Here is a 22545-nt window from a genome sequence, read left to right on the forward strand (position 1 = left end):
GGGAGACCCCAGGCTGCTGGAGGCCTCAGCTCCTGGATCAGCTCCTGGATCAGTCAGGTCGAGACTGAGCACCTCCAGGACCTAGGGCGGGGTTGGAGCGGCCTGAACATGGAGCCCAGAAGGCATGTGGCCAAGCCCAGTCAGTGAACACAGCCCCCCAGCACCCACTGAGCGAGGGCCCCTGGGCGCAGCCAGGTCCCAGGTCAGAACACCGAGTGCCGGCTGGGGGCCTCAGATGAGATAAGGCTCCCTACGGCCCCTGAAGAGCTTCTGCCCCAGGTTGGGGGTCTGGAACCCCTCTCCCTTCACCGAGAGTCCCTGTTCATCCGGGGAGTCCAGCTTCAGGTTTCAGGGAACTGATCCCTCCCCACCCAGGATCAGTGATGATGTGGTCACCAGCCCAAGTGTCAGAACAACAGCCTCCAGAGCTGGACAATGCCAGTAGTTCTCCCAGTGCCAAGAACCCTGACTGTACCAACCTGAGCCCAGGGACTGCCTGGCCAGGGGCTCAGGCCACCAGTGCCTGGATACCAATTCTGCATCCACCCTTGGGGGCCCAGTGATTCCAGCTCAGGCAAGAAAGCCTAAGCCCCAGGGCAGAGATGAGGGACACACAGAGACCCCCAGACACACCACACAGACACAACGGACTTTGGCGGGGCTCCACTTGGACCACAGAGTCACCGTCATGATCAGCACTGGAACATTTGGGGTCAACTTGGGAGGCCAAGATACACACAGGCCAGGAGGAGGGTCAGGGCCCCCCAGAGGACACATCCACCCAGGCCCCAAGAAGCCCCCCCACACCCCCACACCCTCAGGGCACTCTGGATCCTTGGTCGGGGTCACAGGAGTCAGCGGTCTAGTCTGGCTGAGGATGGGAGCTGTGGTGGGGAGAGGCAGTCCAAGAGGCCCTTGGAACAGGCCCCCCTCCCAGCCCAGGCCCAACCTGAGGGGAAGATGTTATACCCACGGTGAGTCTCTGGCCACAAAGAGCCCCAAAGGGCCAGTGTGTCCTGGCTGCACCCTAAGGGCCACACCCTCCCTGGAGCCCTGGCCCAGGCAGTTGGGTGGCTCTCGGACAGGCCTCACCCCTACCCTGGACCGTCTGCAGCCCCCAGAGGGACCATGAGGGTGGGGCCTGGAACACCCAGCCTGCCCACCCGTGTCCTCCCCAGTTCCTGCCACAACTATTCCCAGCCCCCAAGAGAACTTGCTACTTTACTAAGTCAGAGGCCCATTTCCTGTCTGCACTCCAGCCAGATAACAGCAGAGGGTGCTGGGAGCAGGCTCTGACTTGACTGGGAGACATACTGGCCCCCAGAACCTCAGGGACAGCCTCAGCCTCAGGGCCAGGAGGGATGGTCAAGGGAAGCTGGCTACAGCCCCAGGCCCAGGGCTCAGGGAGTGTCCTCCATCCCAGGAGCCCTGGCATGGCCAGTCCCCAGCTCTGGCTGCAGGCAGATCAGCGGAGATTGAAGGCAGTGAGCCCTAGAAAGGCCAGCAAGGTCAGCCCAGCACCTCCTGCAGCTCCAGATCAGGGCTCGATCAGGGCTCAAGCTAAGGCTGCCCAGTGCAGTGCTGGCCATCCCAAAGCCCAGCTTGGAAACCAGAGTCTGGGCCAGAAACGAGCCCTCTCCCCAGGCCCCCCACCCCAGACCCCAGTGAGCCCCCCTACCCCGAGCAGCAACAGCTCCTGCAACCCACCTGAGGAGCCCCTGCTCAGGCCAGGTGGGTGTGACCCAAAGGGCCCAGGGCCCAGGGTCCTGCAAACCCTTTCAAGGCTCGGAGGCTTAGCAAACACCCCAGTTTGGGTCTGGCTCCAGGAGATGGCGGAGCTGAGAGAAGATGATGCAGCTGGGTCTAGGGTGGAGTTTCGTGCAGGCTTTACCCTGCACTGGCCCCTTATCTGTACTGAGGGGTCAGCCTACGTCCTTAAGCGCCAGTGTGGGCCTGAACTCCCTGCCTCCGCACTCAGGTGCCTAGACCCGCCTATAACAGCCACTGCTGCCCACACAAGCCCCCTATTTCTTTGCTCCTGCACCCCCAGCACCATGCTGGGGGCTCAGTTGGAGACGGCATATTCCAGGGGAATTACAGTTAAGTGGTTAATGACCTCCCATTAGGGGCAGAAGCCGGGAGGAAGACGAGACAGACCGGGAGGTGGTGGAGTCGGGCGCCAGCCCTGGCCACCTGCCCAAGGGAGCCCGGGCAGCTGGCTCATCTGTCCTGTCTGTCTCTCTTCTCTTCATCTCCTGTCTCCCACCTGTCACCCCAGCAGAGCCTGGGCCGAACCCTGTCATCACAACTCCACGACAGGACCAAGTGAGGAGGCAATCCCTGCCCCCTCTCAGGCCAGGTCGGGTGAGGGATCTGAGAGGCTTCCTGAGCCAGAGGCCCATCTCCTGTCTGCACTCCAACCAGATAACAGCAGAGGGTGCAGGGAGCAGGCTCCGACCCGACTGGGAGACATGCCGGCCCCCAGAACCTCAGGGACAGCCTCAGCCTCAGGGTCAGGCGGGATGGTCAAGGGCAGCTTGGTACCAAAGGACTGTCAGCAGAGTCCTGGGAACAGGGAGGAGTCTGGCTGTGCGTCCTGCCAGGCACAGCCTCAGTGTCCCCCGTACGTGGGCAGCAACACTGACTGTACTTGCAGCCAAGCCGGACTCCGGATGGATGGCTGCCCCAGGAAGCCTGGGCTCCGGGGCCCACACAGGCCCTCAGTGATGTGGAGCAGTGACCCTGGCTTCCCCTCTTCTCCTCCCTCGCCCAGCAGAGAGACCCCAGCTTGGCACTCACGCATCCCCCTTGCAGGGGTGGATACACCTGTCTCAGATCATGCCGCTGTGAGGCTGAGAACCACCCCCCAGACCCCTGGCTCCTGTCGCCACTGGGTGGGAGGCGGGGGGGACAGGTCAGAGGCCAAGCCCGCAGCTACAGGGACTGGCGCCTGCCCGGCACCAGAGCTTTCTTGCCTCATTACCCAGCGGGCTGCAGGAGGGTCGGGGGAGCAGCTGGTAACCTGCCTGCTATCCCCCCACCCCCCACCCCTGCCCCTGAGCCCCTACTCTTCCCTGCAGCCTTGGAAATGGGTCTCTGGGCCCCACTACTACAGAGCTGAGCGCCCCCTCACCCCCACCCTCCAGGCTTATACAGAGGGGTCACGTGGGGCCACCCACTGCGGGCCCAGGGGCCAAGCAGAGATGGTATCTCGGCAGCTCTGTAGAGGCCTGAATGACCCACCACAATTTACATTCTTCAGTCTGAGTTTGCCGAGGCTGTGAGGGGTGGGGGCCAGACCTCAGGGTGGCAGCCGCCAAGAAGGTGGTGAGAAGTCAGCTCCCTTAGGGAATGAGGGGATTTGAGGACCCTGGGGTTCATACGGGGGGCTGGCGGCCCTGTTCACCCACAGGCCCAGGCCCCCCTGGGGCACCTTGCCTTGCCCTGCATGCCCCGACATGTACCATCCTGCACCCCAACCTCGAGTCCTCCATGGCCCTGCGAATGTCCACAGACTGCTGCCCTCTGGGGTGGGACTGGCCCGGGCTGGCTGAGGGGCAGCCCCAGGTCATGGGCAGGGCCAAGTGGCAGCTTGAATGGACAACTGTCCTTGTCCTCAGAGTAAATGTGGCTCTTAACAGAAGCAGGGGCTATTGGGGCCACACCCACGCTGCCAGGGTGATTAGCCAGAGCCTCCACCTCCCCGGCCAAGCCCTCACCCATACCCATGGCCACTCTGCACCACCCCCCGCCCCTTCCCCAGTGACCAGGCGACGGTGGGGGCTGGGGAACCTTTATTTATTGCTATGATCACAGGCCTACCAGCGGGCAGAGTGGTGGGGGCGGCAGGGTGACTACTCTGAGGCCCTTTCCATCCCTCACGGGCCCAGGAGCAGGCCGGAGAAGCTGGAGCTGCTCTGCACAGTGAGAGCTGCCCCGGAGCCATTGTCCACGAAGACGGAGGTGTACTGTCCAGCCTGCAGACACCCACAGTGGACGTCACCGCCCATGGGGCCCAGCTGCTCTCTGGTCGACACCCAGCCCCACGAGGTGGCCCCTCCCCAGGCCTTGCAATGCCCAGGCTGAGGCTTAGAGGTCCAGGACCCCACCCCCGGTGTTCCTCTGACCCCCGCACCAGTGGCTCTGCCTCACCTGCAGCTGCAGCAGCCCCTGCACGTGCATCGAGAAGACGCTGCCACTGCTCTCCAGGCTGGAGATGGCTTCCAGAGACCTGAACGTGAGGTCCAGGGATGAGGGGCCAGGGCACAGTGGCCGTGGGGGGAACACCCCTGTCAGTGCCCAGAGACCTGCGTGCTCCCACCTCAGGGCTCGCCACGGTACTCTGTGTTCGGGGCAGCCCCCCTCTGTGGGCAAGGCGGTAGGTGGTCCCCTGCCCCTCAGGACACCTCAGCGACCCCCAGGGGGCTCACTCACATGTGGCGATGGCACAGGGACTCAATGCAGACCAGCACCCGCACTGTGTCCCGGGCCCTTGGCCGGACCCTGCCCTGCAGCTCCCTGGGATCTGGGGAGACAGGCCAGGTCTGCAGTGCCCACAGGGAGGACGGAGCAGAGGGGGAGGGGCCTGGGGGCCTTCGGGGCACACTGTGGGCTGGGGAGGGTGGGCATGAGGGCTGTCCAGTCCCCAGTGGGTGCAGGGTTAAGGCAGGAGGTGTCTCTGCAATGGGACTGAGGCCTGAGGTCTGTGACATTGGGGCCCACCTGGAGGGCCAGCCCCTCCCCATCACCCACACCCTGGCCAGATCTGCTCACCCACATGCAGGCTGGCGGAAAACTGGAAGATGGCAGTCACCGGGGCTGTGAAGCGACCAGAGGCCAGGCTCAGGCCAGACCCCCGCAGGAAGGCACCCTGGGCCGCAGGCTGGAGTGGGACAGCAGGGGAACGCAGCTGCAGTCTGGAGCCCAACCTCCCACACCCAACCTGGTGCAGGAGGGTGCCTGCAACCAACAGCCCTCAGCTCAAGCAGACCCCAGGTGGGCAGGACAGAAGGGTGACCTGTGCATCCATCCCCACCAGGACTCTGGGCACCAAGAAGCCCCACAAGGGAAGGCATCTCTGCCCCGGCTTCCTCACACCCTACCCCAAGCCTCAGTGCTGTGTGGAGGCCCAGGGTTGGACGGGGGCCACTGTGGCCTGCTCTCCTGTGGGGCCCGCCCGCCACGTCCACTCACGGCCTGGAAGCCCTGCAGTTCCACCAGCGTCTTCTTGTCCACCAGCACCGGGCCCCTCAGCCGACAATGGAAGGCCTCAGCCACCAGCTGCCTGCCTATCCCCTCAGGCAGCACAGGGCCCAGCAGCCCCAAGGACCGATGCTCGGTGGCCTCTGTGGGGACAACGGTGCAGGTGTGGCTCGTGGCAGCATGGGGTTCTCTCCCACACCCAGGAGGAGAGGGGGTGGAGGGGGCCTACCCTTCAGCATGTCCTGGAACTCCCGCAGTGCAGACTCTTGGGGGGCCTCCACACTGGGGTGGCCGGGGGGGCCAGAGAGGCCTCGCTGGGGGAGGCAGGAGAAAATGAGGCTCCCAAGGGGGCACTCACAGCCACCCCGACCTGAGCTCAGATCCCGGGGCTCACCGATTTCTTGTCCTGACCTCGGCACCGCTTCTTTGAGGGCCCATGATCAGGGCGCCGGACAAAGTTCAGCCACGTCACATGGGCATCTGTGAACTCAGGCCCTGAGGCCTCGGGCAGCTGAAGGGTCAGAGGACAAGCCTGTAAACTGACCACCAGGCCCCGCTGGGTCCTGCCCCACTACCCCCGGCGAACAACAGGAATCTTAGGGCCCAGGCTGCTGGGGTGGGACTCGGTGCAGACACAGGAAATATGGCAACGGGGCACTGCAGGGCTCCCCTCGGGCTCAGGCTGGGAACCCGTGTCCAGAAGCCTGCGGTCTGCTGCTGTGTTGGGACCCACATGGCCCCTCCTGCTGCTTCCTGTTCCCAGGCAGACGGGCATGGCCATGTGCACATGGAGCCAGCCCTGCCTGTCCCAACAGAGGTCCGGCCTGGCTGAGGCAGGCAATGGACAGGAGTGCTTTCCAGAGTCATGGTGAGGCTGGGGAGAGTGGGCGCTGGGTGTGCAAGCTGGCGGCCCAGGATCAGACTCTCCAGACATCTCTCGTACACCCCATTTCTGCACCAGGGCAGTGGGAGGGATAGGAACACACCCAGCCCCAAAGTCAGGGCTGAGTGAAGGGGTGTGAGCTGGGGGTTGGTCCCTCTCTGTATCCAGGTCTCACACAGGAGGGCCACAAAGTGACCAGGAGCACAGCAGACACTGGTCTGGTGGGGGAGAGCTACTGCCACGAGGCCAGTGGAGCCCCGGCCACTCCTGGAGAGCCAGCTGTCCAGGAAGACAGGCCAAGAGGTCCTGACCAGGTCTGGGGGTCTGGGAGGGCCAGGGTTTCTCCCTTCTGCAGTCCACCTGTTCCTCCGGTCACCATAGACCTGAGCCATAGTGGGCGGACCCGGGGGGCAGGTGGAGCAGGAGCCCACTTTCAGCAGGAAGAGTGGGTCTCCTGACGCCTGCAGAGGGCTGTCCTGGGGTGGGGGTGCCATGGTCAGGGACAGCCCTTGTCTGCCCCCAGACTGCCTTGCCATGGCTCTGGAGGGGCAGCCCAGGCAGGTGGGGCCAGGCAGAGCAGGAACTGCCCCCAAGGATCCTCCCCCGAGCAGCTTTCCCAGAGCTTGCTGGCAGCCCACTCCCCTGGCAACAGGGCCAGAGGACTTGCTCTCCTCAGCCTGCCCAGCTGGAATATGGGGCCTCAGGCTCCAACGGGGCGCGTAGGCCGAGAGCAGCCGGGCTGGCCGCCATAGAGACGCCCGTGGGAGGTGAAGGCCAGGATCAAAGGCTCAAGGGCTGGCAGGGGGCCTGGCCCAGCAACCGCTGCCTCACTTCAAGTCCAGGAGCCACCAGGCCCTTGCTGACGGGGTCAGCTCCGAGACCCCCTCAGGGAGCCCCAGCCCAAGAGGGTGGAGACCGGAGGCTGAAGCAGGTGTGAGAGGCTCTCTTAGAGGGGATGCCAGGGGGTAGGCTGGAGCCAGGGGCCTCCCAGGACCTGGCCTCCTTCCCCATCCCAGAGGCCGTAAGGGATGCTGGCTACTCAGCAGTGGGTCAGGGCAGGGCTAGCCTTGGCCACCCCAGAAGCCAGAGTTGGAGCACCAGATTCCATCCAGGGGTCTGAGCCAGCTGCCCAAAGCACCTCCCCAGTTTGCAGTCTCACCTCAGGGCAGCAGGTTACTCAGGGCTTGATGGTCCTTAGGCTTCAGTGGGTTCAATGTAGCCCCCACAGAAGCCCCTCCACCCCCTACTCCCTCCCCAGGCCCAGAGAGGGTCCCCTGATCCACACTGTTATGGTTCCTGCCCAAAGTCCCACCCCACTCTGACAGGGGAGGCGGGCTGGAGAATGGCTCACGTGGGCCCGTAACAGATCATGCATACCTTGGGGAAGCCCAGTAGCCCCTCGCTGCCCAGTGTGGTGGTGCTGGGGGCCATGGGGTGCTGGCTGGACTGCCGAGGCCTCTTGGGCTCCCGCCGGGCCCCGTTGCCCCCGAGGAAGGAGATCTGTGGCCAGAGGAGGACTGTGGCGGCCACCCAGGCCCAGCGCATGTTGGCTGCGAGCTGCCGGGTCCGGAGCCCGCAGCGGCTCAATGCTGTTGAGCCCAGGCAACCGGAGGCACTCAGAGGCTGGGCGTGGGGGCGCAGCCCCGAGGGACGCCTGACTGCCACTGGTGCATGTCTGCACAGGATGAGCTGGGCTAGTGAGGGACGCGCCCCCAGTCCTGCAGACTCCCTTGTGAGCAGTGCCCTCCCCGCCCGCGCTCCCCTCCTCCCCAAGGCTGGCGGGCTCCAAGGGGGCGGGCCCACAAAGGAGGAACCTCAGCCTCCCAGGCTTCAGGGCCTGCGGCCGGGGGGGGGGGAGGGGGGGGGCGGAACCCCACTGACAGACCACCCACCTCCCACATAGCTGCTACCCAAGGGGAGAGGTTGTGCACTCCCCATCCCAGCCCCTTCAGGGCGAGCCCAGCGACCCCAGGCGGGGACACACTCCATGGGGGTTCACAGCCCCTTCCTGTGACCTCACAGCCTGTCCCTCTGGCCCTGCTGCCCGGGGCCGTGGCCCTGCTCCAGGGAGGGCTCCCAGTTGATCCCAGCCTAGGTAACCCTGGGGGTTCCTCACCAGGGGCCAGTGGGGCTAGCAGGGAAGAGACAGGTCAACCTATAAGCAAAGGCATGGCACGCATCTGCCCCTCCTCTTGGGCCTGCCCAACCCTCAGAGGGGTTGCCTTCACCCAGCTGTGCCCCTTGGGTCCTCCAGCCTCCAGGCCTATCCCCCCACTGGAGGCCAGCGGAAAGCTGAGCCCCCAGTGGCTGTGCCCTGCCAGACGAGCCACTCTGGCAATGGAGAGCGAGCGAGAGTGGGCAGGTCCCCAGGGAGAGCTGGGGCCCTCCCTTACCTTCCTACGAGCTGCAGGCAGCATGAAGCTGTGGCCCTGGTGGGGCCAACACCTAAACCACGACCCTCCCCCTTCATCAGCTGCCCCTTGGCTAGTGCCGCCTGGGGCTAAGGGTGGTCAGAGTTGTGGCTGACCTGCTGCTTGCAACCCAGACTTGAAAAGGGTGGGGTTCCCTGTCCCAGGGGCAGCACGGAAGACCCCTCCAGACCACCCCCACCCCTGACAGAAGTCCAGCACGAACAATGTGGGAAGGAGACAGCCAGCCTTGGGTCACGTGCAGGGTTGGCAGATTCAGGCAGAACCACCTCAGAGACAAGCTGGGTGGGGACGATGTGAGGAGTGTCTGCTCAAGGACACCTGTCCCGCTCCTTACTCAGGTAGAGGTGGTCACCTTCCAGGACAATAGCAGCCAGTCTCTGAATCCTGAGCTCGCCATTGGGTCCTCAGCTCTCTCAAGTGTCCAGCTGGCGAGCCCAGTCTCAAGGAGGTCACGCCACAGAAGCCCCTCTGCATCTGCCCAGTTAAAGCCTTCACGTGCCCTTGGCCAATGCCCAGCAGGAAGGGACTGGCAGACAGACGACTCCTCTCCAGGCTGAGCACCTGAGTCCTGCTGGCCCGGCACATGTGGATGCGCCAGCTGTGCCAGCCTCCGGCAGTCTCCACGAGCCCCAGCCCTCCTGGCTGATTGAGGCCAGACCAAAGGGAGCCTACTCTTTGAGTTGTCCACACCTCCTGGCCACAGCCACCAACTGCTCCCTTGAACAGGCTCAGGTCAGCTGACCTTGACCCGACAGTGGACACCCCAACTCCCCACAGGAGGACAGGACCTTGGGAGCCCCCATTACAGCCCCCATCGGGTTGTCCACCCACCGCCCAGGGGAGGTATCCCACCCTCTCAAACCAATGAGAGGACAAAGTCATCTTTTATTCAGGGTCACATCAGACAGCAAGCCGCCATGGGCGCCGGGGAGTCTCTGTACAGCACGGACCTGCTCCCAACGTTGGCTGAGGATTTTTGAAAGTCAAGATTTCATATACAGAAAAAATCCATCTGCTAAACGCTCTGCCTCCTGAGGCCCTCAGGCAACATGGCACACCTGGAAGAGGTAAAGGCCTCCACAGACACGCCCCCGTGCTGGCAGTGGGGGGAGGGAGGCCCAGCAGAGCCACTCCACCAGTGGCCAGGCCCTGCAGTGAGCCCAGGCAACAGGTCCACTGCTGGTCACAGGACGCCCAGCTCCTTGGCACATGCAGCAGCTCTGGCCCCACAGGCCACCTCAGCACTGGGTGGAGATGGGCTTGTGGTTCACACACACGAAGAGCACAGAATTTAGGAACAAAGACAAAAGGATTTTTTTCACAGGAGTGGGTCAAATACACAGAAGTGGTAAATCAAAGAGTACTTTTAAGTTGATCAAAAAACAAAGAATGCTGAAGGTGCATCAACGCCTGCCGGCACTCAGTGAAGTCACCACCCGCTGTCTGGTGGCCCCCAGGCACAGCACCTTCCAAACACTAAACACTGTGCAGGTGACATCATTAAGCAGAGACACAGAGGAGGAAGACATTGGCAATCCAGGGAGTCACAGATCCCAAGCCTGAGAGGGTGCACACTGGCCCTGCCCCTGAACCCAGCTGTCCATCCCTCTTTGCCAGGTAGCCAGCCTCTAGGAACTAGACACAGATCTGCTGTGAAATGATCTTTGGGAGCCTGTCTCCAGGGCAAACAAAGGTCTGGACCACAAGTGCGGAGCCTGTGGAGCAGGTGGGACCCAGGGAACCGCTGAGGGTCTCCTCCTGCCACCAGCGCAGCACATGGAAGGCTGCAGGTGTGAAGGGAAGCGGGCAGTGTGACCAGGCAAGAAACAGCTCAGCCTCAGTGAGAAAGCAGATTTTCAACTTCAGCACAACAGCCCGTGTGCTCCCCTAAGAGAAACCTGCTCGTTTCTAGTGAACACAAGCATGTCTTAAACACTAAGGCCAGACAGAGCCCACACCCTCTGACCCACCCTTGGCCACCTGCCAGGCCCCGCCCCTGCCTGCCAGGTCAGAGTTCTGCACTAAGAACACACGCAGAGTGTTGGATAGGCATCGAGTTTTATATTTTTAAGTGACCAAATCTAATAAAATGAAAAACAGGTTACTAAAACAGGTCCAAAAGACAATACGGGAGATAAGCTATAAAACCAAAGCGTGAGGCCTCCTCGTGGACATGGAGCCCCTCAGCCCCTGCCAGATGCCAGGGCGAGCATGGGGGCTGGGGATCTCACGTTTCCTCCAAATCCAAACTACACGCTTTGGTTCTTGTTTTCCTTTTAAAGGTTTTTAAAAAGCTAACCCCAGGAGTCAGCCAGGCCTGAGTGCTCAGCAGCACGTCCAGCCAGCCCACGTCGAGCTCGGGCCCAGCGTCCTGCGTGTCCGACCCCTCTGCTGGTCGTGGTGGCAGCTCACTCCTGCGCTATGCTCCTCAGCACGTACTTGACCGTGTAGGCGAAGGCCGCAAAACCAACTATAACAAACAAGTTCGCCAGGGCCCCGCCCAGAAGTCCATGGTGCCGGTTGGCCTGCTGGAGCCCCGCCAGGTGCGGCCCGGCCCCCGGCGCGTGCCCATTGAGGAGCGGGAGCCCGTGCTGGCCGTGGTGCGTCTCCCCGTCTGGAACCACGTCCGGTAAGGGGAGAGCCTGGGGTCTGCTACTGAGTTCGTCTTGTGCTTTCTGTTTTTGTTTAATTTCCTAAGAGAAAAACAGCAGGAAACAAGGGTTGGTTTAAACAAGCCACTTCCTTCAGGGCCTAGAAGGGGACTATGGTATACCACAGAGACCCTGCAGGGTCAGTGGTCACCAGCTGTACACATTTCATCCTAACAACTGCCTTTGAAGGTTGAGCTGCTGCTAATCCTGTCTAACAGACGCAAGGGCCTGTGGGAACAGTCAGAATCACCATGCCTGTGCCTCAGGGACTGGGACTGAGCCAGATCCGATCTGCTCTGACCCACCAGGGCCCCAACCCCCATGAGGCCCAGCCTCCCCTGCTCACAGCCACATTCTCTGCTCCAGCACCAAGACCAGGGAGTATGCCCGCCCCTCACTCCTGGCCACCCATGACCTCAGCAGGCCCACCACCCTTTCCCTGACCTGCCCCCATCTCCAACCCACCCTCCAGCCCCGAGGTGCCCCAAGGAGAGGGGCAGGTCTGCAACACCTGCCTGTTTGCACCTCAGTTCCCCTCTCCATGTTTGTAGCACAAGAACACATAGGAATACGTTCTCATGGAAAAAATAGAATCAAAGTGTTCCTGACTTGGGGAAAGCAAAACCGATGGCAAACTTTCACTTTCTTACCTCCACAACTTCAGGAAATAATTCACAGAACACTTTGTCTTTTAAATTAAACACTAAACTTTGTGCAGCCAGTTGTCTTTTCTAGGAAGAAAAAGAAGGAAAATGTCAGTCTGGTGGCTGCTTTCAGTTCCTTCATGTTCCAGAAACAGACTAAATGACAGTTGAGTGACTGGTGTCTTCATGTTGTGGAAAGCAGTCCACAAGCGTGCTCCTCAGGACAGATTGACATGGAGTCTCCCAAGGCCATTTACCTTTCTGTATCATCAACTGATCTTAGACCTGATGCCAACTAGTAATGGAGGAGTCCCTGTCCTAACTGGGCTGAGGAGACCAAGCATCCTCCTCACCACCCCCAAGCTCACCGTGAAGTCCGATGTCTCGATGCTGCCCAGGGTGGGGCCCTTCTCCACCATAAAGCTCAGGAGCCCCGTCAGGATGGTGGAGACGGACCAGGCCGGGTTCCACGTGTCTGGGTGGAAATCCGTGATAGAAAGACACAGCCTGGAAAAGGGACCCAGTCAACGGGGCACAGGTTCCTCAGGACCCCAGTCCCGCACCCAAGCATGCAGGGGCACCTTACCTTGTATTGCACTTAAATCTTCCATTGGGAGTTATCATATAAATACTAGGAGGTTTAAAAGGAAATTCTCTGGGAAAAATTAGTTTTCCGTGGTAATAGCCACCTGCAAAAGAAGAGAGAAGCAGCCTTGTCATCGCCACAGTGGGCGCAGCCCTCACAGTCCTCAGTCTCCCGCACACCCTACTCCTGCCCACGAGCCCTGGAACACACATGTAGTGCTGGCCATCTCGCTGTGGCTCACAACCACCAACCTAGAGAGGCCTTACCACCCATCTCACCCCATGCCGAGCGCAAGCCCCTCTTCCCTCATTGCGCACCTCTCTTCCCGAGAGCAGAGCATCAAGACAGAATCTGCACAGGCTCCTCACTGGCCCTACCCCCATATTCTGGTCCCCTCATTCCTGCACCTCTTGCCTCCCATTCTCCACCAAACCACACCCAGCAACAGGTGAATAGCTGTCATTCCCCCCTGAAAATGAGTCAACAACGCAACGTTGACCCCTACCCCCTCCAAGCCCTGTGAGCTACTCCCTCCCCTGGAGAACCTTGGGCCCACCCAGACTGGCAAGGCAGAAGAACGTCACTTGACAGGACTTCCAGCAACATGCACGTGTCTGTGTGAGTGTGTGCATGCACAATGAGGCTTGACAGAGCTGCCATCTTCCCACTGGGGCTCCCTGCTGGCCCCCAGCCCCACAAGTCTCTGCACAACTCTCCCAACTGTCTGGGGCAGTCTCCCATGGTGAAGGAATGATGGAGGCAGAAAAGTGGGGCGGTGACGGGCAAGTGCCACCTGAGGCCACCTCTGCACATAGACAAGCCAGTCAGAGAGGGATTAACTCTCGAGACGACGCTGGAGCACGCCCGCACCACGAGCACTGAGAAAAACCAAACTGGAAAAAGCGCAGGAGGTTGGAAACAGGGGCTCAGCCCAGAGGAGCAGGAACATTCACACACATTAGTGGAGACCACTTAGCGGGGGGGGCAGTGCAGGGTGTGTGCAGGGCGGCCAACCTGCCCGGGCAATCCAGAGGACTGTCAGCAGCACCCACAGCCACTGGTCCCCGGCAGGAAGGCCTCCGCATGCAGTCACACACTGAGGGGCTGGGGCAGAGCCACGAGCAGGGCCTGCAGTTCCCCCGGCACCCAGATGCCCGCTCTCACCGCAGAGCATCTGTCACAGGCCTGGGGGGTAGTGCATCTGAGGGTGTGAGAGGCTGGGGGTGGGGGGGCAGCAGGAGGGAGGGGTCTCTCCTCTGGCTTCATTCCAAGTGTCCCAGCCAAGCCCTAGGACAGACACCACTGAGAGTGCCCGGCTCTGGAGGAGGGAGGCCTAGGAGAAGCACACCGGGAGCCAGGGCAGTGCTGCCCCCGACCTACTGTCGGGGAGCTGAACCCGCACCTCCCTCCAGGGCCAGCACACCGTCCAGTCAACACGACACCACTAGGAGTCTCAGAACCAGGCACAGTGACTACTTCCGCTTTATGATTTTAAAAACCATTTTAGCTTCTCTGAGTCCCTCACTTTTCCATGTAAGTTTTAGAACCAATTTTTAGAATAAACCTGTGTGTGTCTACAGAACACTCTCCTAGGGTTTTAAAGGAATAATATAAAACCTCTAGACACAAATCAACACTCGTGTGTCAGGAAGCCCACTTGAACCGTGAGCCTCCCAGTTCTAGAGCAGCACTAGCAGAGCTCAGAGCAAAGATGGGGTCAGCAGGCAGCTGACATGGAACTAGACAGATGTGGACATGGGAGAGTGGCTAAGGAGACTGCGAGGGAAGGGTCAGAACACCCACAAGTCAGAGGAGCAAACGAGGAGGGAGCCAGAGTCTATGCATCAGAATCCACACAGGCCCAAACACTGAGACCCAAGAGCTGTCCACCAGGTGCGGCAGCTGAGGGTCCCTGGGAGACCCTGACGGAGCAGAGTCATTGGAGGGTGGCACTGTGGGCAGCGGGGCCCTGAGCTGAGGCAGGGACAGGCATCAGGAGGGGCACAGCAACAAGTGCGAAGGGGAAGGGGGAAGGTAGTGGCAAGGTGGGCAGCAGAAAAAGCCCTGGTCTCTGAAGGAACCCTCCTGAGGAGGAGGTGGACTGTCCCAGCCCGAGGACCAGGAACAGCAGGACACACAGGAGAGCAGACCAGACCTGGGCCAGCAGAGTGACGGGGCTGGGCCGGGGAAGAAGGGACTTTTATCATCAGTCAGAGCGGCTGGGCGATGGGGAAGTTCCTGCAGTCCAACCTCCCACCCCTCCTGTATGGAAAACACTAAATCCACAAAGAATAAAAAACCTTTAAAACCAGGCATAACCCTACTTGCGAAAGAACACTGCTCGTCCTTAGTGTCTCTTCAGGTTTGTTAAAAAAACAGCATGTATTTGGTAAGTACGATCCACACAGGCTGTCCTGCAGCCCATCTTCTGCCCTGTGGTCTGGAACCCCACGCAAAGCCATGACCAAGCCTGACACCCTGTGGCAAAAATGACATGCCACCCAAGTGCTTTCTGTACTATTTCCTCAAGACAGGGGATTCCCAAGCCAGCAGAGTCCCCTGAGGCTAGTGACGTTTCTGCCAGCCTACCCACAAGGCTCGTAAGTGGCTTGTAGGTCACCCCACCCTTCCTCCCAGCAGCACAAGCCCTCTAGGGAAATCGCACACAGAACCCCATGGCAAAGCAGCAAGCGGGCTGCTCCAGCAACCAGAAATCAGGACCCAGGCCTAGAGAGCGGCCTGTCTGGCCACAGCTCTCCCCTGGGCTCCAGCTTCACCTGGAGGCTGGCTCCAGGGCTCAACTTGAGCCCTGGAGACTCACTGACTGACAGCTCCAAGTTCTACTCACAAACACCAGAGGCCACTGGGTGGCAGCAGCCACCCTTGGCAAGCCCTGCGGGCCCCCACATTTTTGTGCCCCACCAACACAACGTGCCACGCCGGAGCTCAGAGGACACGGCGCAGAGCGAGCACTCGGGAAATGACTTCCTTTCCCTCAACAACACACACGCTGGTCTTCCTCTTCCCCGTCTGTTCTCCCAGCGCTGACTCCACTGAGAGAGGAGGCTGAGCAAACTTGATACTTTAGCAGTCCCTGAAGACAGAGAGGCGAAGTGAAGTGAAGTGAAAGTCGCTCATTCGTGTCTGACTCTTTGCAACCCCATGGACCATACAGTCCATAGAATTTTCCAGGCCAGAATACTGGAGTGCGTATCCTTTCCCTTCTCCAGGGGATCTTCCCAACCCAGGGATCGAACCTGAAGACGGAGACACATCAGCAAAACCAAACCCTGAGCAAACACCTCTAGGACTTGGAGGAAACCAGAACAAGCTCCAAATGTGCGCAGTCTACCTCTCGCACATCCAAACCAGAAAGAGCACTACTGACAAACAGACGGAGTTTCTCAGGTAAGGTCTCTTTGGAACACAGACGCTACCTCTTGTTCATCTAACTCAGAGCAAAAACTTACCTTCATAGGGAGTCATCTCAGGGCCTCGGACCACATAGTGCCTGAGGGACGAGAGAAAATGAGTTGGCTTTGGGGATGGCATCACTCCAAGGCTGGGGTTTTTGGGGCCCACCCGAAACTAATATACTCATAGACATCAGCAGGTGACTAAACTTGACCAGCTACACAGCTCCCTGCCTTGCCAACAGGATCAGAGAGGCTGTGCCCTCCAAGTTTTCCACAAAGTGCCTCTGAATCCACAACACAGTATGCAAAAAGCTAACCCTCTTTGACCATTAACATCAACTGACAATTTAAAAATTCACTTCACAGGACTTCCCTGGAGGTCCAGACGTTAAGACTTGGCACTTCCAATGCACGGGGTGCAGGTTTCAATCCCTGGTTAGGGAACTAAGATCCCACAGGCCGTGCAGTGTGGAGGAAAAAAACAAACAAAAAAACAAAAATTCACAATTTATAGTTGAGATGTACTTGAAATCTGATGCTTTTCAGTGTGCCCAAATATCATGCAGTAGCTCACCAGGAATAGCTGGAGACACGCAGAGACTGTGCCCCTGGCCCTGCTACCCTGGAAGACTCAGACGTGACCTCGAGAGCAGCTATCTTCCAGCAGGAGGAAGAGGGACAGTTCGTGGTGGTCACCAAAGGCCTCACACAGAGGGACCACAGCCCCATGGACTCTGCTCTCCACACAAATAAACAACACTTCATCTCTATGGCAAGAAGCATTGGAAATACTCAATTTTTTGGGGGGGCTGCTCTGTGTGGTTGATGGGATCTTAGTTCCCTGACCAGGGATGGATTCAAGGCCCTTGGCAGTGAGAGCTGAGTCCTAACCACTGGACCACCAGGGAAGCCCTGAACTTACAAATTTTCAAAGAAAACAGAAAAGCACAAAGAAGAATACAGAACCAACCAGAAACACAAGACCAGACACAACTGTGCACACACGCGTAACCACCTCGCCAAACACTACTTCCCACCAGGACACTTCGACAACCCCTGCTCTCTACTGGCTGATAGGTCAGATTCAAAAAATACCATCATCCTATGTCAGCAGACCAGGAATAAACTGGGAAAGGTGGCCTTAAAATGGGGAACGTGGCCTTAATTGGTCACTGCTCCCAATTCCTCTGTTCGATCTAAGGACATCAGGAAGGGCCGGGCAAGCAGTGCTCTGAGTGCCTGACAGCCCCAGGGCAGCAGAGTGAGGAAAGCCTAGAGTACAGCCCTCTCCAGGAGACTGCTCTCTTCTCCAGCGGCGGGGACAGACACCCCGGCTGGGAAGAGCCCACACAGCAGGCCCAACACGGCCGTCCTCAGCCGGTGTCTGGAACTGGATGCCAGGGGGTCTCATCACCTTAACGGCACCTCAACTAGGCAAATATGTGGTCAGTGCTGAAAGGAAGCCTGCAGTCCTTCTGGGAGTCTGGAATACTGGGGGGCTCCAGGCAGAGGTTCCTGTGACCCACTCCCCCTGAAATCTCTGGTGCTCAGTCCCAAAGGGGCTTCCCTGAGGACAACCCGCCAGCATACAGCTTGTCGCAGCTCGTGGCAAGGAGAGGAAGCCTGTGTCTGGTCTCCAATGGACTCCGTCTCGCGCCTCTCTAGGGAAGACCCTAGTTAACAGTAGAACCTGGGACCTGACCCCCACTCAGGAGGGTCCCCCACATGACGAGGATGTCCCCTAGACTGCCACAGAATCCATCTGTCCATCTGCTAGCTACATCCTGGGGGCAGGGCGGGTTGTTATACTGATGTCTCCCCCACACACCAAGGCTGGACTCCCTGAGACCTTCTGCCCACCTGCCAGCGCTGACCCTTCTCTGCAAGCCAAGGAATGTGGATCCAAAATCCTTGAACACCTGTCCAACCTGGAAAAGACTTTTCTTCAACTCAGATCTCTTTCTTCTAGATCTAAAAATTTTTTTTACAGCATTTAAGATCAAAACATAAAATATTAAATACCCTCCAAACAGAGAAAATGCTCCTTAATGTTTCAGCCCTACACTGTTTCTCACAAAATCACCAGCACACTTGATAAGGGCAGCGCTTCTGTGGCGTGGCAAGTTCCCATGAAACGCACGTCCACAGGCACAGAGCAGGGTTCAGGACCCATCATCCCCCATCACAAACTTGCCAACGTAGGACAGGCCACCTCACAGCATCAAGAAGCAAAGAGCAGAGAAGAAGAGTCAAGACAAGGAGCTTCTCCAACAGGCGTGAGTCTGCAGGCCCCAAAGTCACCCCTAGGAAGGACCCTCTCTCTGGCCCCAGCGTGCACAGCTCAAAGACAGCCTGCCACATCCCGGGTTGCTATCCATTGTGAAGACAACCAGAGAGCATCTGCAGGCCTTACGGTCCACTCACGCCCGATGAGGGTACAGGAACCCCCTTCCCATGCTAAGAGGGCCCCTCTGGCCCTAAGCCCATCAGGGAGAAGCCAGGTGGCAGGTGGTACAGGGAAGGAGGCGGCAGAGCCTTACCACTCAAGGATGTTGGAAGGGAGGGGCTCGGCACAGATGTAAGGCACGGGGTCTTTCTTAATCCGGAGATAGTCCTGCTTCAGGCGCTGGGTCGCTGTCGTCGGTGCTCTCTTACCGCTGTTGCTGCTCATCTGTGGAGACAAGTCTACACTGACACAGGACAGAGCAAGGCAACCCCCACTGCCCACACCTCTGCCACCCGGAATCAAGGCCCCTGGGCTGCTCCAACTTGCCCGCCCTCTCAGACACCCATGAGCCTTGCAGAGTCTTTACTGCCTGTCCCAGCAGGTCCTTCGCCAATGTGACTTTCCTCAGATACAAAGGTTAAGAGAGACCCTGCAGACTCACCTGTGTCCTTGAAGAAGCTTCAGAGGGAGAGAGCCCTTGAATTCGCCAGTCGTGAGTGGAAGCGAGCTAAAGCCAGCCCCAACCACCTGCCATGTGCATGTCTCCCCCAGCGCTGCACTGGGTTCCATGCCCCTCCCAGAGCTCCTTGTTAAACATTTTCCAGCATGTTTACCACTGACCACAGGTGGGTGGGAAGAACAAGGGAATAGAGGAATAGCCTCTTTCTGGGACTGGAGAGAGAGAGGGGGCCCCAGAGAGACCCAGACACACATGCAGCACAGAAGAGGAAGCAGGAGCAGCTGGACAGGCTAAGGTAAGGAAGTGTGCTGTGTCCAGGGCACAGCACTGGGCCGAAGCACTGTGAATGGCAGCTGACGAGGCCGACCAGGGACTCAAGGCCAGGCTGTCAGGTGGCACCCCACAAAGTTTTTAGGCCCAGGTCTTAAGTCAAATCAGGTCTTCCGTTAGAAAGGGCACTCTGGAGGCCCAGTAGAGGATGACTGGGACAGACTAAGACAGACAAGATGGCACGGGAGGGACAGGACAGCACAGGACAGTACTAAGGCTGGGATGGGAGGGAGGGAGCAGCCATCATTCGAGAGAAGAGACCTGGCCTGGATCAGGGGACCTGGGACGCCTCAGCTCTGCTCCAGAGGTAGGAGGGCAGGACGGGGAAGTAGAAGTCGGGCTCCCCACTCTCAGGGGCACCAGAACAGCTCCAGCTCCGTCTACTTAACAAACTAGAACGTCTCATAGATGGAAATTAGGTGCATAAATGAAAAAGTTCTGCTGCTAAAAATAAAGCAAGAAAGCCACTGGTGTAAAACAAGGTGGAGATGGAGGACACACAGGGTGTGCAGCACAGGATAGAAAGAAGACGGGGGAGGCTGACTAGACAGGGCAGCAAGTGAGCAATCACTCTGCCCAACCTGTGTTCCCAACCTGTCCACCATAGCACAGGACGTCAGCAGCCAAACCTCCACACAGACCTCCCAGCCAGTACCCACTTGGCACTGCTCCCCGCCCCAGGCTGGACCCTCCTCACCTCACTTGCACCCTTCCTCCCATCAGTTTCTGCACATAGTGCCTCATTAGAGGCTATGGACTCCTGCCCTGTGCCCATGGGATCCACCTCAGAGCACCCGCCCCGCCAGATGACGATCAGGGCTTGCTGTCTCACTCTGCACTCCCACGGTGCAGCAGTGGTCCCTCCACATGCTCAGCCCTGCTTCCTGCCCTGGGGTCTCTAAACCTCAGATACCCATATGCTTCCACTCTCTCCATCCCACCACACACCCCCGATGCAGGGCCCACTACACTGCCCATCAGTTATCACGAGACGTCCAACCAGCCTCTGGCTTCCAGTCTCCCCCCATTTCAGTCCATCTTGTTCACTGAAGTCAAGCTCTGGCTGGAGCTTAGGGGTGGTGCTGGGGGAGCGCTCCCCTCTCAGACCCTTCTCATCGCACAGTTCAGATCACAACCTTCGGGACTCACTCAAAACTGAACAAATATATGTCAACACCTCTGCCACCTGCCAAGTCCTCAGCCCCAGGCCGCCCTCTATCCCCTGATTTGGACTCCCACAGCCCCTGACACTCCTACAGCCTGAGCCAACCCCTCCTCACCCCAACCACGTGGCCATGTCCTCGCCCAGCCTCTACCAGTGGATGCCTTGCCAAGGCCCTGCCCAGTCCAGTGCCTGACTCCCCTGGTCAAGTGCCTCCACATTCTGCCCTTTGCTGGCCTTCCTGTTACCCAGCTGCATATCGCACAGGTGCCACCAGGCCCCAGCAGACACTGCTGGCTGGGGTGCCCACTGCGGGTAGTTAGGGTCTAGCCTGAGAGGGGAGTGCTCCCCCAGCACCACCCCTAAGCTCCAGCCAGAGACGGCAAGAGGGCCAGGTGGTTCGCCATGGGCAACATCTAGTAACAAACACCATGACAACTCAAAAGCAAGACCATCCATCACCCAGGACTTGTTTCCTTTAACTATTCAACTTAAGTCTGACATTCTGCCACACACAAACCAATTCACTGGATAATTCAAACACACTTGTGCTTGAACTGCATCGAAGTGGCCGACTTCGATGCTTCATGAAGGTTAGAGGACAGCCACACAAAACAAAATAGATCCTGCCTGGCTCCTCACAAATGAACTTTCCTCTCCCTCTTGCTTTTGAAATCATAATCTTTAGAAGCCCACTTACAATTCAACTGCTCCGTTTATTAAAGGAAAGGGATCTCTCCGCCTCGCTCAAAGCAGTGCCTTCAGGTCCCTCCAGATGACAGGCGAGCCAGTTTCTCTGTCTTCCCCAAGCACACAGGGTGCATATCGGGTGCCTCCACAGACCCCAAAGTGCATCTCAAGGTCCCTTCAGGCCAAGTCCCCACAGACAGAGCACAAGTGTTACAGGAGACATTAAAAAACAAAACAAGAAGCACAGTCCACAGAAAAAACTTCAGTGCAGACAGCTTGAAGGCCAGTAGCCTGAAACAACATCCCGGCAAGAGTCCCTTCAGTACCACGTGTACAAAGACTCGCCCCTCACCCAGCACTGCCCGCCCGGCTCCTCTGGCTCCTTTCTCTCCGCCCAGAGACCTTGGTCTGACCCACCAGAGCGCACGTGACACCCCCGTGCCCAAGACTTCCACGGAAGTCTCTTCCTTCACCAGTGGGACTGCTTCACAGGCTGGATGGAGGCCCGCGGCTGATGGAGGCCACTGCACCTGCCACTCACTCCCATACCTGCACAGAGGTCGGCTCACCTAAGGTGTGCTGATGACAGAGCACTAGTTCTAGGCACTGGCATCCAACCGTACCTGCAGAGAGCCTGGGCTTTTCAAGTAAGCAAGACCCTAAAGTTACACCGAGGGTCCCTCACCCAGAGAGAACAGAGCCCTGACCACTGCCCAGAAAACTCTCAGGCCCTCACTAACTCCCCAGGGGCTGCCCCGGGACCTCTCTAAGCATTTCCAAGCCGGGCCCGGCTTGAGTTTGAGAATGGATGTGAACTAAACATAGTCCAGATAAGTGGTGTTAACTGGGAAGGGGGCGAGAAGCGTACATCTGGCCAGGGGTGGACCCAGACAAGTAACTGGCAGACGGGGAGGGCAGGCAGGCACAGGTGAGAAGCCGGCCCAGGGTACTCTCCAGCCACCCAGCATGGAGCTTCCCAGTCTGACCGCCCGAATTTTGTTTCCACCCCAGACGTTCATTGCTCGGGGGACTTAAGAGGCGGTCTGGGGTCCTAACTGATCGAGATGAAGCGGCGGCGGCGGCGGGCTCAACGGCAGCCACCCCACCCCGATACCGATTCCCAAGATACGTTTACAAACCAAGCTCTACGCCGGCTCGTCCTGGCGGCGCCCGCAAGTGTGCCACTAACGGGAGCCTTTCCATGGGACGTCAACCGTGTGGCCACCCGAATCCCTAAGTTGGCCGGAGGAGGGACGACCCGGCCCGGAGCCCCGGGCGCCCCGCTATAACCGACCTCGGGTTCCGCGCACAGAAGCTCTGAGCCGGGCCCCGCGAGCGCGGACGCGACGAGGACGGGCAGTGCGGAGGCCCCGCGCTCCCCGCTCGGGCCGGCTCCGGCGGGGCGGACGCGCGGAAGAGGCCCCGGCGGGGGCCCGCGGCGCGCGCTCACCTCTCCCCGTCGCCGCGCGTGGGCCGCCGCCGCGCTCAGGCTCGCCGTGGTCGAGGCCGGAGCAGGGAGCGGAGAGTGGGGCCCGCGCCGCAGAGCTGCACCGCGCCGGGAGCGAGCCCACCCGACCGCAGCCGCTACCGCCGCCGCCGCCGCTTTTGCTGCCGCCTCAGCTTCCAAGATGGCCGCCCACGGG

General features: G+C 59.5%; 2 protein-coding genes across 4 annotated transcripts; both read right to left on the minus strand.

Annotated features, from left to right (window-relative positions):
- Nucleotides 1-3802: 3802 nt before the first annotated feature.
- On the minus strand, nt 3803-7774 carry C1QTNF12 (C1q and TNF related 12). The gene is made up of 8 exons (XM_014482929.2): nt 7463-7774; nt 5597-5713; nt 5432-5516; nt 5194-5345; nt 4774-4882; nt 4435-4525; nt 4153-4231; nt 3803-3977 (listed from the first exon to the last, which is right to left on the minus strand). The coding sequence occupies exons 1-8, from the start codon at nt 7628-7630 to the stop codon at nt 3879-3881; spliced, it is 900 nt and encodes a 299-aa protein (XP_014338415.1). The 5' UTR covers nt 7631-7774; the 3' UTR covers nt 3803-3878.
- Nucleotides 7775-10556: 2782 nt separating this feature from the next.
- On the minus strand, nt 10557-22512 carry UBE2J2 (ubiquitin conjugating enzyme E2 J2). 3 transcript variants are annotated; one of them, XM_070385036.1, is made up of 8 exons: nt 22353-22512; nt 18703-18737; nt 18355-18485; nt 15869-15909; nt 12399-12501; nt 12181-12319; nt 11819-11899; nt 10557-11210 (listed from the first exon to the last, which is right to left on the minus strand). In XM_070385036.1, the coding sequence occupies exons 3-8, from the start codon at nt 18483-18485 to the stop codon at nt 10926-10928; spliced, it is 780 nt and encodes a 259-aa protein (XP_070241137.1). In that variant the 5' UTR covers nt 18703-18737; nt 22353-22512; the 3' UTR covers nt 10557-10925. The 3 variants fall into 3 exon arrangements, with proteins under 3 accessions (XP_070241137.1, XP_070241136.1, XP_070241138.1); XM_070385035.1 differs by lacking the exon at nt 18703-18737 and having other exon boundaries at nt 22353-22511; XM_070385037.1 differs by lacking the exons at nt 18703-18737; nt 22353-22512 and adding an exon at nt 22197-22336.
- Nucleotides 22513-22545: the final 33 nt, after the last annotated feature.

Source organism: Bos mutus, chromosome 16, assembly GCF_027580195.1.
Source record: "Bos mutus isolate GX-2022 chromosome 16, NWIPB_WYAK_1.1, whole genome shotgun sequence".
NCBI lineage: Eukaryota > Metazoa > Chordata > Mammalia > Artiodactyla > Bovidae > Bos > Bos mutus.

What these genes read in the sequence shown, in the direction of transcription:
- C1QTNF12 (XM_014482929.2), bottom strand. Translation starts at nt 7,630, where the DNA reads ATGCGCTGGGCCTGGGTGGCCGCCACAGTCCTCCTCTGGCCACAGATC. An exon ending in GGCTACTGGGCTTCCCCAAG is followed by an intron (nt 5,714 to 7,462) that starts GTATGCATGATC and finishes CTGACCCTTCAG; the next exon opens with CTGCCCGAGGCCTCAGGGCC. An exon ending in GAGGTCAGGACAAGAAATCG is followed by an intron (nt 5,517 to 5,596) that starts GTGAGCCCCGGG and finishes TGCCTCCCCCAG; the next exon opens with CGAGGCCTCTCTGGCCCCCC.
- UBE2J2 (XM_070385036.1), bottom strand. Translation starts at nt 18,485, where the DNA reads ATGAGCAGCAACAGCGGTAAGAGAGCACCGACGACAGCGACCCAGCGC. An exon ending in CCTTCCAACATCCTTGAGTG is followed by an intron (nt 15,910 to 18,354) that starts GTAAGGCTCTGC and finishes CTCGTCCCTCAG; the next exon opens with GCACTATGTGGTCCGAGGCC. An exon ending in TCGAGACATCGGACTTCACG is followed by an intron (nt 11,900 to 12,180) that starts GTGAGCTTGGGG and finishes TTTTCTTCCTAG; the next exon opens with AAAAGACAACTGGCTGCACA.